The 12,874-nt window shown below is 48.9% G+C and overlaps 5 protein-coding genes across 5 annotated transcripts; 2 read left to right on the forward strand and 3 right to left on the reverse strand.

Moving 5' to 3' along the window:
- Positions 1-101: 101 nt before the first annotated feature.
- N7471_007606 (pentatricopeptide repeat protein) lies at positions 102-3,014 on the reverse strand (the record flags this gene model as incomplete). Its single annotated transcript, XM_057280325.1, has 1 exon — positions 102-3,014. One exon carries the CDS (start codon positions 3,012-3,014, stop codon positions 102-104), a length of 2,913 nt encoding a protein of 970 aa, XP_057134585.1.
- Positions 3,015-3,688: 674 nt separating this feature from the next.
- N7471_007607 (putative tetracycline-efflux transporter) lies at positions 3,689-5,509 on the reverse strand (the record flags this gene model as incomplete). The annotated part of the gene is made up of 3 exons (XM_057280326.1): positions 3,689-3,765; positions 3,818-5,267; positions 5,333-5,509. 3 exons carry the CDS (start codon positions 5,507-5,509, stop codon positions 3,689-3,691), a joined length of 1,704 nt encoding a protein of 567 aa, XP_057134586.1.
- A 414-nt stretch (positions 5,510-5,923) lies between these two features.
- N7471_007608 (ferrochelatase HEM15) lies at positions 5,924-7,322 on the reverse strand (the record flags this gene model as incomplete). The annotated part of the gene is made up of 3 exons (XM_057280327.1): positions 5,924-6,381; positions 6,439-7,021; positions 7,086-7,322. The coding sequence occupies 3 exons, from the start codon at positions 7,320-7,322 to the stop codon at positions 5,924-5,926; spliced, it is 1,278 nt and encodes a 425-aa protein (XP_057134587.1).
- Positions 7,323-7,640: 318 nt separating this feature from the next.
- On the forward strand, positions 7,641-9,874 carry akuA (uncharacterized protein; the record flags this gene model as incomplete). Its single annotated transcript, XM_057280328.1, has 6 exons — positions 7,641-7,703; positions 7,759-8,379; positions 8,427-9,273; positions 9,325-9,428; positions 9,494-9,709; positions 9,764-9,874. The coding sequence occupies 6 exons, from the start codon at positions 7,641-7,643 to the stop codon at positions 9,872-9,874; spliced, it is 1,962 nt and encodes a 653-aa protein (XP_057134588.1).
- A 787-nt stretch (positions 9,875-10,661) lies between these two features.
- N7471_007610 (fungal specific transcription factor domain-containing protein) lies at positions 10,662-12,611 on the forward strand (the record flags this gene model as incomplete). The annotated part of the gene is made up of 1 exon (XM_057280329.1): positions 10,662-12,611. The coding sequence occupies one exon, from the start codon at positions 10,662-10,664 to the stop codon at positions 12,609-12,611; it is 1,950 nt and encodes a 649-aa protein (XP_057134589.1).
- Between the last annotated feature and the right edge of the window lie 263 nt (positions 12,612-12,874).

Below are 12,874 nucleotides of genomic sequence, written 5' to 3' on the forward strand. Positions count from 1 at the left end.
GACTGATATGGACAACAATGTAGTTACAGGCGTATGGATACATGTATTTAGGAATCTATTGTGTCTATTTTACATAGTACTATTTACATTATTATACATATTCACTGAGACGCCCGATGTCCCTGATAATCCTCATACTCCATGTACTCCTCGTAGGCACCTCCAGGTGAAAACTCAAGGTGATAATCGGACGAGTATTTCTCGGGTGTATAATACGCACCCCAATTCGCTGGATTGTTCCACGGGTATTCGGGATCTTCCGAAGGGACGGTGTGCAAGTTTGAGACATTGGACTCAGCCCACCACTTTGCATGATCAGGAGCGTCGAACTGCTTGCGCCTGAGCAACAGATCCAACTCCCACTCTTCATCAAAGTTCATGATGAGTTCCGCTAGGTCTGTGGTGGGCAGTAAGTGTTGTTGCTCACTGAGTTTGAATGGCTTGGAACGCTTCGACTTTTTCAACTCCGGGTGAACATTGATGGCTGACCAATGCGAATCACCTTCTAACTTGGCCTCCAGTGCCCCCACGATTTGCCGTAGTACCAACACTTGGCCCGCGGCGTCGTAGGAGCTAGAGGATCTGATCGCAGTTTCCAATGAGCCCAACTGAGAGGTAGCTTCCACGACAAAGTCTTGATTGATGGGCTCATTCCGCGAGAGGACTGTCATTATGCACCACCAGACCCCCTTGAAGTTATGGACCTTGGCAAACGCACGCAGCAGCATCTTTAATAGTACCTGATCGAAGCCATGAGAGAGCCGCCACCGAGATTGGTAGATTGTTGTGAGGAGATCGACGGCAAGTTCTGGCGTTCCACCCCCAATGAGGTAACGGCTGGAAGAAGTCGCGCAGAAGTGCTTCACCAAAAGACCATTGGTGTTCGCACAAATATCATAATATTCAAAAATGGCCATCTTGATCAAGCCTCCATACCCAATGGCTTCTGGGTCCACCTCCATGACCCGCTGGAAGAAGATGGGAATCCACGAAGTAAAACGCTTGCTATAACGGAGAGAAGGAACATTCTTCCAGTAGTCCCATTCGGATGTAATCAGACGTCGTGCGTTCGGCAAGCCTGTCTTTTTGCAGCTGAGAATCGCGGCGATCACAGCCAGCTTCAGATGAAGTGGTCTAACAACGTAACCACCCCCAGATGCGTGATTGTAAATTGCCAGAGCATCGGTGTGCCTGCCCATGTTGATAAAGTGCTCCATCCGCTTGTGGAGCGGAACATACAAACTGGCACTTTTGGAGGCCACCATCTCGCTCACCGTTTGAGGGAAAGATTCCTCAGCGGGAATGTGAATTGGGGCGATTCTATCCCCTCGTACCGCCCAAGTGTCAGAACTAGACCCAAGGATGCGCCGGGAAGAAGTTAAATGATCTTGTCGGTTCTTGGCGGCTTGCTTCAGCCGCCAGATTCCCACAGGGTTGTCGGTCATCGCAAGTCTTCGGCTCTTCACGAGCGAGTTGATAAACCGATCATCGATACCAGTATTCCAATTCTGATCGTAGGCCATGTCCATAATGGTTGTGATCATATCTTCATTGCCCTTTTCAATGATCGCTTCGAGTATGTGTCGGTGGAGCACCTTGTCGGGTTGTATGTCAAAATCGTTGATACAAGAAGTGACGAAGTCGAGAATTTCCTGGCCGGTGTGGGTGGGATAGTATTCCAAGAAGACGCGGTCGAAAATCATAGTGAAATCCTTCTTTGATTGGGTGTAACCGTGCTCGTGCATAGCATACATGCCATCCATGACCTTGTCCCATTCACAGTTAAGCGCTTTGTTGTAGATAATCAAGCCAATGGTCCGACATCCAGGCTCGGTCCCATAACGTGTTGACATCGCGTTGACCATAGCTTCAGCTTCTTCGGCCCGACCAGTTTCAACCATGGCCTTGACCATTGGGTTGAAAAGTTTCTCAGTTGGTTTCCGATCGAGTGATTCGAGACGTTTGAGAATGAGGCCGAGTTGGGAAGACAGCAATTCCATGCTCCTGGTCTTCCTCCATAGTCCATCAAGATAAGCACCACATAGACCACAGTCACGGTCATCCTCAAAGCGCTGGAAGAAGAGGAATTTGGCGGAGTCCAACCGTTTGGACTCGATCAGACATCGGAGAACGACCTCCAACAGATGCTTTGGAACAACAAAGCTGGTACTGAATTTATCATATATAACGCCGACAGAGTCGATGTGGCCCTCTTTCGCAAGCAGATGCATCAGTGTAGCCCACATCTCCCCTGATACGACACTGACTTTGTCCAAGCGATTGAACAAAGTTCGAGCAACGAACAGATTTCCCTTGATGCAGTTTGCAGTGAATATAATACATGCAAGCTCTCTGCGTTCCCAAGAAATGTTAGGTGCCTGCCGAGTGTGCGCTAAGAACAAATTCGCAGCAGTGATTTCCCGCTCTTCAGCTAACAACCTGCGGATTTCGGCATCGAAGGGCAGCTTGCCAGAGTCTCGTGCAAGTTCGCCCTGCTGTTTCTCACGAGCCAGAATTTCAGCATTCAGGGCCAAGCTTGGAGTATCGATGTGTCCCGTGTAGTTGGATTGTGCAGTTGGATGGGTCCCAAAGAGCGAACGTTTTGAGCGAGCATGGTGTTTTTCCAAGCTAACCAGGGGCTTGGGCTTGGGCTTTGGACCATCCTTTTCTGTCTCGAACCCTGGCTCATCTGGCCCGTCTGGTACAGGTACGTTCCGATTCCTCGCCTTGAGGGATTCAATGCCCATGAATTCGCCCGCTTCCGCTGCCTCAACCATCACCTTGAGTCGTTTGGCGGCAGATGTTGCATCGTAATTCGGAGCAGTGCTGTGCAATGTTCGTTTATTCTCAATGATTTTCTCGGCGATGCGGACCCGGCGATGGGCTTCGTACGTGAGGGCTGCGACGGTGCAGAATCCGCCAACTGTTGAGCCGGCCAGGGCCAATTGGCGGAGCACACGGAGGGCATTTGGAGAAGGGATTATTGAGCCGGATTTTGCGGCGCGGGAAAGCATATTGGAGATGCTGAGCGCGGGTTGCGCGCAAGTTCACCAGTCGTGCATGAGCGGCCTCGCACCAATGTTCCGAAATGTGGAGGTAATTGAAGCGAATGAAATGTAAACAGCTCCAACCACCAGCTATGATCCAAGATTAGGTGTACAGGCAATTGAAGCTGAGAGCGTAGGGTAAGTTCGGAGCAACTTCTTTTTTCCCGATGCAAATCAACTTGCGCGTTAGGCCGGTGCCGCTTGCCGGAGCCTGACCTGGTCATACGACCCATGGATCTAACCGGATAGATACATCTTCGGCTTCCTGTCCCCAACAAGATATCAAACATATCTAGAAAAAAAGAAAGACGTGGAAAAAGGCCCCAAGGTATATGACAAAGAACGTCGAGCTGGCCTTAGCATATTCTATGGCTTCTCTGGGACTATCGAGATGATTTGTGTGTGTTTCTCCAATAGCTCTATAGTTTTCTATTTCTAGCATACATCAAGCATCTTCATCACTTCATTCCCAACAGCTATATATGTATCGATCGGAGTTCTCTGAAGTAAAAAAAAAAAAAAAAAATTGTGTATTTCAATCACGTAGAACATCCATGGATGTTCCATTAGAAAAGAGGCTGACGAGACAGACATATAATATATGCAAGAAAGTGCAGCATAGTATCTCAAAGGTCCGTCCATCATAGCAAAAGCCTGTCATGCTCGTCGGCATCTTCTTCCACTCTTAGATCGGCAGGAGGTCCACCATCTAGGGTGACTGGCACAACAATTAGTATATTTCTTGTAGTAACTCAGGAAAATAAACATACCATGCGACTTGATTAGCAGACTCATGAGGAATGCCACACCAAAAACAGCTGCAAGTGCCACAAACACTGTCTGAGGTAACGTTGCAACAGTCAGACTGTAGATTAAGTTAAAGACAGTAGGTGCAACAACTCGAGCAAGAGCATGCAAAAGACCAGTGGCACCGAGCATCTGTCCAATACGTTCATGAGGCACATGCTTGGTCAGAGATGACTGCAGGATTGCAGACCCCATGCCACCTAGCGAGGCGACGATACCAGACATTATCATGACTGACGGTGTCTTGGACAGAGCATAGCCAATGTAGCCCAGTATATCGAATATTATCGATGTGCGGATTAGAACAATGTCCAGCATGTCTGAGCCGCTAATGGTTCCATCTTCCTTGCACGGCGTGCGGAAGAACATAGAGACAAGCGGAAGCACCAGGAAAAGATTGACCACTCGCACCACATTAATGATCGCCACAAACAGACTGGACTCCACGCTGCCCCAGTTGAACATGTATCCGGCGTAGATGATGATAACCTGTACTGTGCCCATAGCGACTCCAAATACAGCGGTATCGATAGCAGCCAACAGCATGATATTCCGGCGTAGAGCCGGACTTGCACCGCGGCGGTTAGGGAACAAGACACTTGGTTTTCCAACGGCGGGCATCAGGATTGCAAGCGGGGTGATCAGGTTCATTGGGTTCCAGACACGCCAAGAGTACCATTTGGGAGACTCAGCGTCCACGATTTTCATGCGATGCTTCTCGCGTGCCGCGAGCTGCCGATCTTTGGACAACGATTCAGGTACGATGAAGAAGATCGATAGACAGAAAGTCGCATGGAATGCAAGTGCAATGTAGAAGACGAGTAGCGTGCCTCCATGCTTGATCAAAAATGCTGCACTGGCAGGTCCAGCTGCGATCCCAAAGAACAGAGCACCGTGGAATAAACCAAATGCCACGCTTCGCTTTTCGATTGGCGTACAATCAGATGCATAGGAATGGATTAAAGCCTGCGCGGTGGTAAATGATCCACCCAGTCCATCCATGACTGCTCCAACCAAAAGCATATTGACCGAGACCCGCTCTGGCCATTTAGCCACAATGACAGTGATAATTTCATTGAGTACCGCGCCCATCGCGCCCAGCGCGATCATCTTGGTTCTCCCGTAACGATCAGATAAGTGTCCGAACCGGGGACTCACTAATGCTGATAGAATACCCGCAATAAGATTGAGATAGAGCTGGAACTGGGCAACCAATGACTGGACTTGTGGTATCTGGCACTGGGGGTTCTTCTCGCCAAATATAACAGGGAGATAGGTGAAGTCGGGGTCTTGGTTGGTCTTTTCGGCGAGATAGTCTCGACAGATGAGCTCCATAATCAGATTGATCTTGGGCACAGCCATTCCACCAAAGCCCAGGGTAAAAATGACACCGAATGGGAGCAGCCACCAAATCTGTCATGTTTGCAGGTTAGGCATTTCTTCCTGACGCTTTTGTGGTCAAGCTCATAGTCACTCACGCTCGGTCTCCTCCATTTCGGCCAATTATCCCCAAGGTAAGAAGGCTTTTGACGCAATAACCCATCGGCTTCAGTAATTAGAGGCGTGTTCTCATTCACACGTTCAGTGCGACGAGTCTCTCGGGTGTGCAGCTGCGCAACATCGGGATCCCCGGCAAATATTTCTTCGTTCTCCATGATGGAATTGGTGACATTGGCGGTGATTCCGGGATTTTCCAACCTTGGAAGATTATGGCATAATTGATTTGTAAGATTTAAAGCCACGGACACTTCATTCTCATATGAAAGAGGGGGGAATGTTAGCGGTTATGATTCCTTGAATTCTTATCGGGATTTCATCATTGGCAGCCGTTAGCTCCGGAATCTCCGCACGGAATTAGGTGGTTCCAAGGTTGGTTATGTATATTAAGGTGTCCTTCTGACGGCTATCCTTCTTTTATATATCGTATAGAATTGAAAATATATTATACCGTACATTAACCCCGAAATTTTAGACTCTCACAACGCCTCCAACACCTCTTAGTGCCGTATACATACATCCAAGGCTGAACTCTCCTAGTCCGGACGAAAAACCATATAAGCCCACACAACTTAGATCACCATAGAAGCATCTTCCTGGCCTGCAAAGAATTTCTTCTGACCCAAGCACCGCTCGCTGGTGCAGCCCTGGCAACGCAGTGTCATCTGGCGAGAACACAATTCTCCCTTTTGCAAGTGCTCACGAGCAATATCGGCAAGTGCCTGGATGAAGACTGGGCTTCCGTTCAAGCTCTCTGCGCGCTTGACACCTGGGTTGTTGGCTTCATGGATGACTTCCTGATCCAGTTCGTAGAGTGTCTCAATGTGGTCACTTGTAAACGCAATGGGAACCAGGATCAAGTCCGTCTGTCCTCGTTTCACATACTCTTGAACGGTATCACTGGTCTGGGCCCCGAGCCATGCACTAGGTCCCACTTGGGATTGCCAGCACAGGCGGTAGGGGTTTTTGAACTTGAGTCGTTGCATTACGGCATGAACTGTCGCAGCAACTTCGGCGGGGTAGGGATCACCTGTGTGAGAGAGTGATTAGAGTAATTCTAGTAAGTAACCGGGGGACATCAGCTTACCTCGGTTGACAACGCTCATAGGCAAGCTGTGGGCTGAAAACAGCAACACGACCTTGTCACGCTTCTCCTCCGGGTATGTCTTGAGCTGAGCTTCGATATTTTGTGCGAAAGCCTCCACAAGACCAGAGTGAGAGGGCCAGCGGTCAATGACACTCCATTGGATTGCGCCAGCCGGCTCGGACTCTCCATTTGCGCGCTTTCCCTCGAGACGATTACGCCACTTCCACAGTTCATTAAGGGAACTGCCGGTCGTTGAACAGGAATACTGCGGGTATTGTGTAAACGCGACAGCACGTCCTCCCTTGCCATTGCCAAATCCATCGGCGAAAAGCTGCTCATACATGGTCTCGGTCAATGGGGCAGCGTAGCGGAAGGCAACGTAAGGCTTATGCGGCGCGGTCTCCGGGGAGATCTTATCCAATAGCTTGCACATTTCCGCGCACTGGTACTCGGACCATTTCCGAATGGGCGATCCGCCGCCGATATCCGCATACTGCTTTTGGATCTTCGAGGTTCTCCGGCGTGCGATGAGGGGGCCGATATACGATTGGAGTCGTCCTAGGGGAATCAAATCACCGTCGGCCTGTAATTCAATATGTTTAGCATATCAATTCAATGTGGCCATTGTAGCAAGTTCTGACGCGTACAAATAGTCTGCTCAAAAAGTCCTCCACCTCGTTCGTTGTGGAAGGTCCACCCATGTTCATAAAGACCATAGCCGTCGGCCCCTTGGAGCCTGTTGCATCTTGTGTGACTGGCGGTATCTCCGTCGCGAGACCTCGTCGATTGCATCTCAACCGAGTGCTAATTGCCGAGCGACCTCCAAGAGATGCGGTCCCAGTCAATAACTGTCGGGGGATCGCGAAAGGGCTGCGGAATGCCATGATTGGGTCGAGGAGATATTATATGAAGGAATAGACCCGAAAAATAATATCAAGGTATTAATGAGGAATGACAATTCCAACTTGCGTCCGACTTGGACCTCGGAGTTGTTGAATCCGGTTCCGGCGGCCCCATGTAGCTTCCGCCGCCCACCGAATGTCAACCAATCACCGCGGGAGAATGTCAGCAGCTTCAGGCATCAGCGTCACCTGACTTTCGTGTTGCCCGCGTCGGAAAGCGCGTCTCAATGATATTTTGGACCTGGTTAATTTACAACTTTTTAATCTTTCCAATATTCCAAGGTTCCCTGTTTCATAACCATGGCCGAAGATAGCTACACACGCGAGGAGGAGAATTACGAGGATGAAGAGCTCGATGAGACCGTGAGTATCAAAAGCCGGAGATATAGTTACCGACTGTTGACTGTTGCCTACATAGAGCTTTAAATCAGTCAAAGATGCAGTGCTATTTGCCATAGACATCAGCAGTTCGATGCTCACGCCTCGTCCATCGCCTGATCCTAAAAAACATAGCGATGAATCACCCGCGTCTGCAGCCTTGAAGTGTGCATACCATTTGATGCAACAGCGCATCATCTCTAACCCTCATGACATGATTGGCGTTTTGCTTTATGGAACGCAATCGTCCAAGTTCTATGATGAAAATGAGGAGGACCGCGGAGATCTTTCATATCCTCACTGTTATCTGTACACAGATCTTGATGTTCCATCAGCCCAGGAAGTCAAGCAACTGCGGTCACTTGCATCTCCAGCAGATGCTGATGATGACGTACGGCAGGTCTTGGAACCATCCAAGGAGCCAGTCTCGATGGCCAATATGTTGTTCTGCGCAAACCAAATCTTTACCTCGAAGGCTCCAAACTTTTCATCGCGACGACTGTTTGTCGTGACTGACAACGATAATCCCCACGCAGACAATAAGGGAATGCGGTCTGCCGCAACAGTTCGCGCCAGGGACTTGTACGATCTTGGTGTCAATATCGAGTTATTTCCCATCTCTCAACCAGATCACGAATTCGACACCTCTAAATTCTACGACGTAGGTTATTCGCCTTGATTGTATAGGGGTATACTCACATTTAGCAGGACATTATCTACAAAACATCACCTAGTGATGGAGATGCCCCAGCATACCTACAGCCGGACACCAACACTTCGACAGCTAAAGGTGACGGACTCTCATTGCTCAATTCTCTATTGTCGAGTATCAACTCGAGATCTGTCCCCCGCCGATCGCTGTTCTCAAATGTGCCACTTGAGATCGGACCTGATCTCAAGATATCCGTCAATGGATATTTGCTCCTCAAAAAGCAAGAGCCTGCTAGGAGTTGCTTCGTCTGGCAAGGAGGCGAGACTGCTCAGATTGCGAAAGGCGTCACAACTCTAATGTCCGATGACACAGGACAGGAGATCGAAAAATCTGACACTCGAAAGGCATACAAGTTTGGCGGTGAGCAGGTTTCATTCACCATCGAAGAACAACAGGCGCTAAGGAACTTCGGTGACCCTGTGATCCGTATTATTGGGTTCAAGCCACTGTCAGCCCTCCCATTCTGGGCCAATGTTAAACACCCCTCGTTCATCTATCCCTCCGAAGAGGATTATATCGGCTCAACACGGGTCTTTTCTGCATTGCAGCAGAAACTCCTCGATTCGGAGAAACTGGCTTTGGTCTGGTTCATCCCCCGCAAAAATGCCTCACCAGTCCTAGCTGCTATGATTGCTGGGGCTGAGAAGATCGATGAGAATGGTGTGCAGAAAATCCCACCTGGAATGTGGATTATCCCTCTTCCTTTCGCGGATGATGTGCGCCAAAATCCAGAGAGCACTGTCAACCGGGCAGGAGATGCGCTGAATGATGCCATGCGAGATGTTGTTCGCCAGTTGCAGCTTCCCAAGGCTGTATATGAGCCTTCAAAATACCCGAATCCTTGTGAGCCTTTACCACTGCAGTTTGTTGAAAATGATACTGACTAATTTTCAGCGCTTCAATGGCATTATCGTATCTTACAGGCTATCGCCTTGGATGAAGATTTCCCAGAATCATCAGATGACAAGACTGTGCCTAAGTACCGACAGGTTCACAAGGTTGGCTGCTTCCATGATCCCAGAAATTGCGGGAATGTACTGACTAAATGGATGCTCTACCACAGCGCGCTGGCGACTATATTCTTAAATGGGCCGAGGAACTTAAATTGCAAGCCTCTGAGATGTTTGGCAGCTCAGCAGCCACCTCTACGCTGGTAAAGCGAGGTGCAAAGACCGAGCCTGCTGGTGATCACCCATCAAAACGGGTGAAGGTTGAAGATAGCTCCTCTGGAGTGGAAGACGAAGTAAAGAAATGTTATGAGAAGGGCACTGTTTCCAAGGTGAGCATAATTCTCTCAGGTAATTGACCAAACTAAACTAACACCTACGTTCAGCTTACCGTGGCCGTGCTGAAGGAATTCTTGCATGCACATGGCCGCGCTACAGCAGGGAAGAAAGCAGATCTCGTAGACCGAGTTGAGCAGTACTTTGAGAAAAAGATTTAAACGCCGATTCGAAGTTTGCTTGGAATCATCTTGGTGTGGGATCCGGGGTTGCCGCAATTTGGGACCCGATTAATGAGTTACGAGTGTATCCTACTTGCCTGTTTACATATTGCCATTGTCATTTCAAACCAATCAATCTTCTTTATTCAAGATGCTACAAAATACCTCTATCAATCAGTCAACCACAATAAAAATCATAACCCTTTGCCAATTCCACCTACCTACCTAGGTAGGCATCAAATGGCGGTTAGTCAGCTATGGGGCTTCCGAACTGGATGTGGGGAAGTGGGGGAACCCCAGACTTGATCCTCAACATCTACTTGCAGATTGCTCTGGAAGAAAACAATCCTGGCAAGGAAAACTGATACAGAACTTTTCCTCGGGGTGTTTCTTTTCGGCACCCTTGGAATCGATGTCTTTCTTCCTCTGATCCATGTTCCTATATTGTGACAAAGTCACCCCGCCACCAATTTTTCAAGACCATTCACTACAGAGAATATGGACAGGGTACGGTCACGAGATGATCGAAGATGTCATACATGCAACAAAACATTCTCCAAGAAAGAGCATCTCACTAGACACATTCGTGGTCACACTAAAGAAAGGCCCTTTATATGCCCTGTCTGTGGGAAACTATATTCGCGGAGGTATGAGGTATCCCGAATGGCCAGTCAGTTTGTGCACTAACATTGTTAGTGATGTTCTGCGTCGGCATGAGCGAAGCCACAGTATTCAACTGGAGAGCTTGCCCACTGGGTCCCCACAAGGATTCGCTGCCGGTTCGGCGATGCTCACGCCTCCATCCGCAGCTGATTCGTTCAGGGCTTTCTCGGGGTTACCATCTGGACCAGCACCTCATGTTTCCCCACAGGTATCTCTAAACACGGATATACCGAGCCTAGCTCACACCAATACTATCGATTTTGGACAACCCACTGGATCTACACAAAGCGGTGTAGGTGAAACAGCCCCCAGTTCTGGACCCGGAGCATGGTTCCTTGAAGACGATTTTGATGTCAGTGCGCTTGACTTCTCAATAACCTCTACAATATCCGAATGGGCACAGATCCCAAATTTGTTTCCTGCTGCGAGTCTGTCTACAGGAGACCATGATGTTTTCACCCCCGTTCAAAGCTCTATCCCAGATATTGAAACTGCAAACATGGCCGGGGACACAGTCAAACGAAAATGGTTCACCCATCTGTCACCATCTGACGAGAACCGACCTAGTCGAGAATTTACCACCACGGGAACGAACTGGCCAGGTCAAACGAATGCAAATGAATCATACCGAGCTGGCCTATCTCAGAAACTCCGTCGACCTATGGAAGATGAGGCATTGCCGTCTTCGGAACAACTGAACCTTTTTGCCAAATTATACTTTCATCGGTTTCATCCTTTATTACCAGTCATACATGCTCCCTCGTTTCGACCGACGGCGGAAAACTCTCTATTATTCCTGTCAATTTGCTCCATTGGCAGCTTATTCGTCGGATCTTCCCGCGCAGTGGCTCAAGGCTCACGGATATTCGAGCGGCTGAACAAAGCCATTCTGGCATCATGGGAATCATTCCTGTCAGAAAGCCGACCAGATGCCCTGTCTATGGTACAAGCTGCTATTTTGGGTCAAACTTATGCTATTCTAGCTGGAAAGCCTGAGTACCTTGTTCTGGCAGATGTATTGCACGGGACAGTTGCCGCATGGGCCCGTGAAGCAAATCGACTAGGTGCTCTTTGCAGCCAGTCGCAAGATATGCTGAACAGCGCAGATATTGAAAGAAGCTGGCATCGATGGATTGATAGCGAGCAACGTGCTCGAGTTCAAGCTGCCCTGAATATCCACGACGCCGAGCTTGCTGCTTTGTATCATCACGAGCCAATTCGCAGTCACCGATTCCGCAAGTTTCCCCGTCTAGCATCCGATGAATTGTTTTCGGCACCTACGGCGTCTAAATGGGCCGTAATTCTCCAATCACTTCAATCCCAAAGTGAAAATCAGGCTCAAGCTCAACTCTCTCGGTCTCCCGATCCATTCCCGATCACAGGCAACGACTCCAGGTTCACTGCATATGGAATCCTTGAAGGAATCAGCGCTCGCCTCATAGATGCCAAACAGTCTCACGAATTCAACCATCTAGTCTGCCAAGATATATCCAACCTCTTGATCCAGTGGTGGCAGACATACCACACGACAAACCAAGATCCATTTTGTCTACCCGTTTTATGGCATTCCATTTTCATATCCCTGTACGCGGACATGGACCTCCTGGAACAAGCAGTCGGCCGCGATGGCAGGGCCCGAGCCCTGGAAGCATCAGAACCGGCACGCGAATGGGCCTCTTCTCTGAATGCAAGCCGCTGTCTCGTGCACGCATCGCTGATTGCCCGGTATCTCGAGCGCATGAGTATATCCGCCGAGCCAGCAATACATGTCCCTCGTGCGCTATTCTCGGCGGCATTGATATATCTATGTGTTGCGCAGTATGCGCCCAAACATGTCGTAAGTGCGGAGGCATTTGCGTCGCCGGAGATCATGTTGCTGGGTGATGGGGCTGCGGAGGTTGCATGTTTTCCTGGGAATGCTCAGAATAGTGAGCGTTCTGTAGTCACAGATTTGGATCAATTGTATGGCATGATTGACTTGCTACAGCGGGGTGGGCGTTGGGGTATTTCACAGGCTTTTGCGAATGTGCTTTCTACGGTGCTGGATGAGGGTAAGGGTGGTGTTTACGGATAAATTGGTGTTTTTGTTATTGTATACTAGGCCCAGTGTGAATTACTAATCAATTACTCACAATATAGCTGTTTTTCAAATTACCAAATGCTTATATACAAGAATAGTCGGCCGCATAAGCGGCCATGTCAAGTATTTTTTGGTCTTTCTAGATGTCTGTTTTCATAGATATATTCTCTCCCTTCTCAGTTTGTTAGGGAGGGGCATGAAAAAGGGGTAAGAGGCTTAATTTGTGAAATAGACTTTTCTATGTATACCATTTGTGA

Source organism: Penicillium samsonianum, assembly GCF_028829775.1.
Source record: "Penicillium samsonianum strain IBT 33392 chromosome Unknown utg000004l_segment0_segment0, whole genome shotgun sequence".
NCBI classification, from domain to species: Eukaryota; Fungi; Ascomycota; class Eurotiomycetes; order Eurotiales; family Aspergillaceae; genus Penicillium; species Penicillium samsonianum.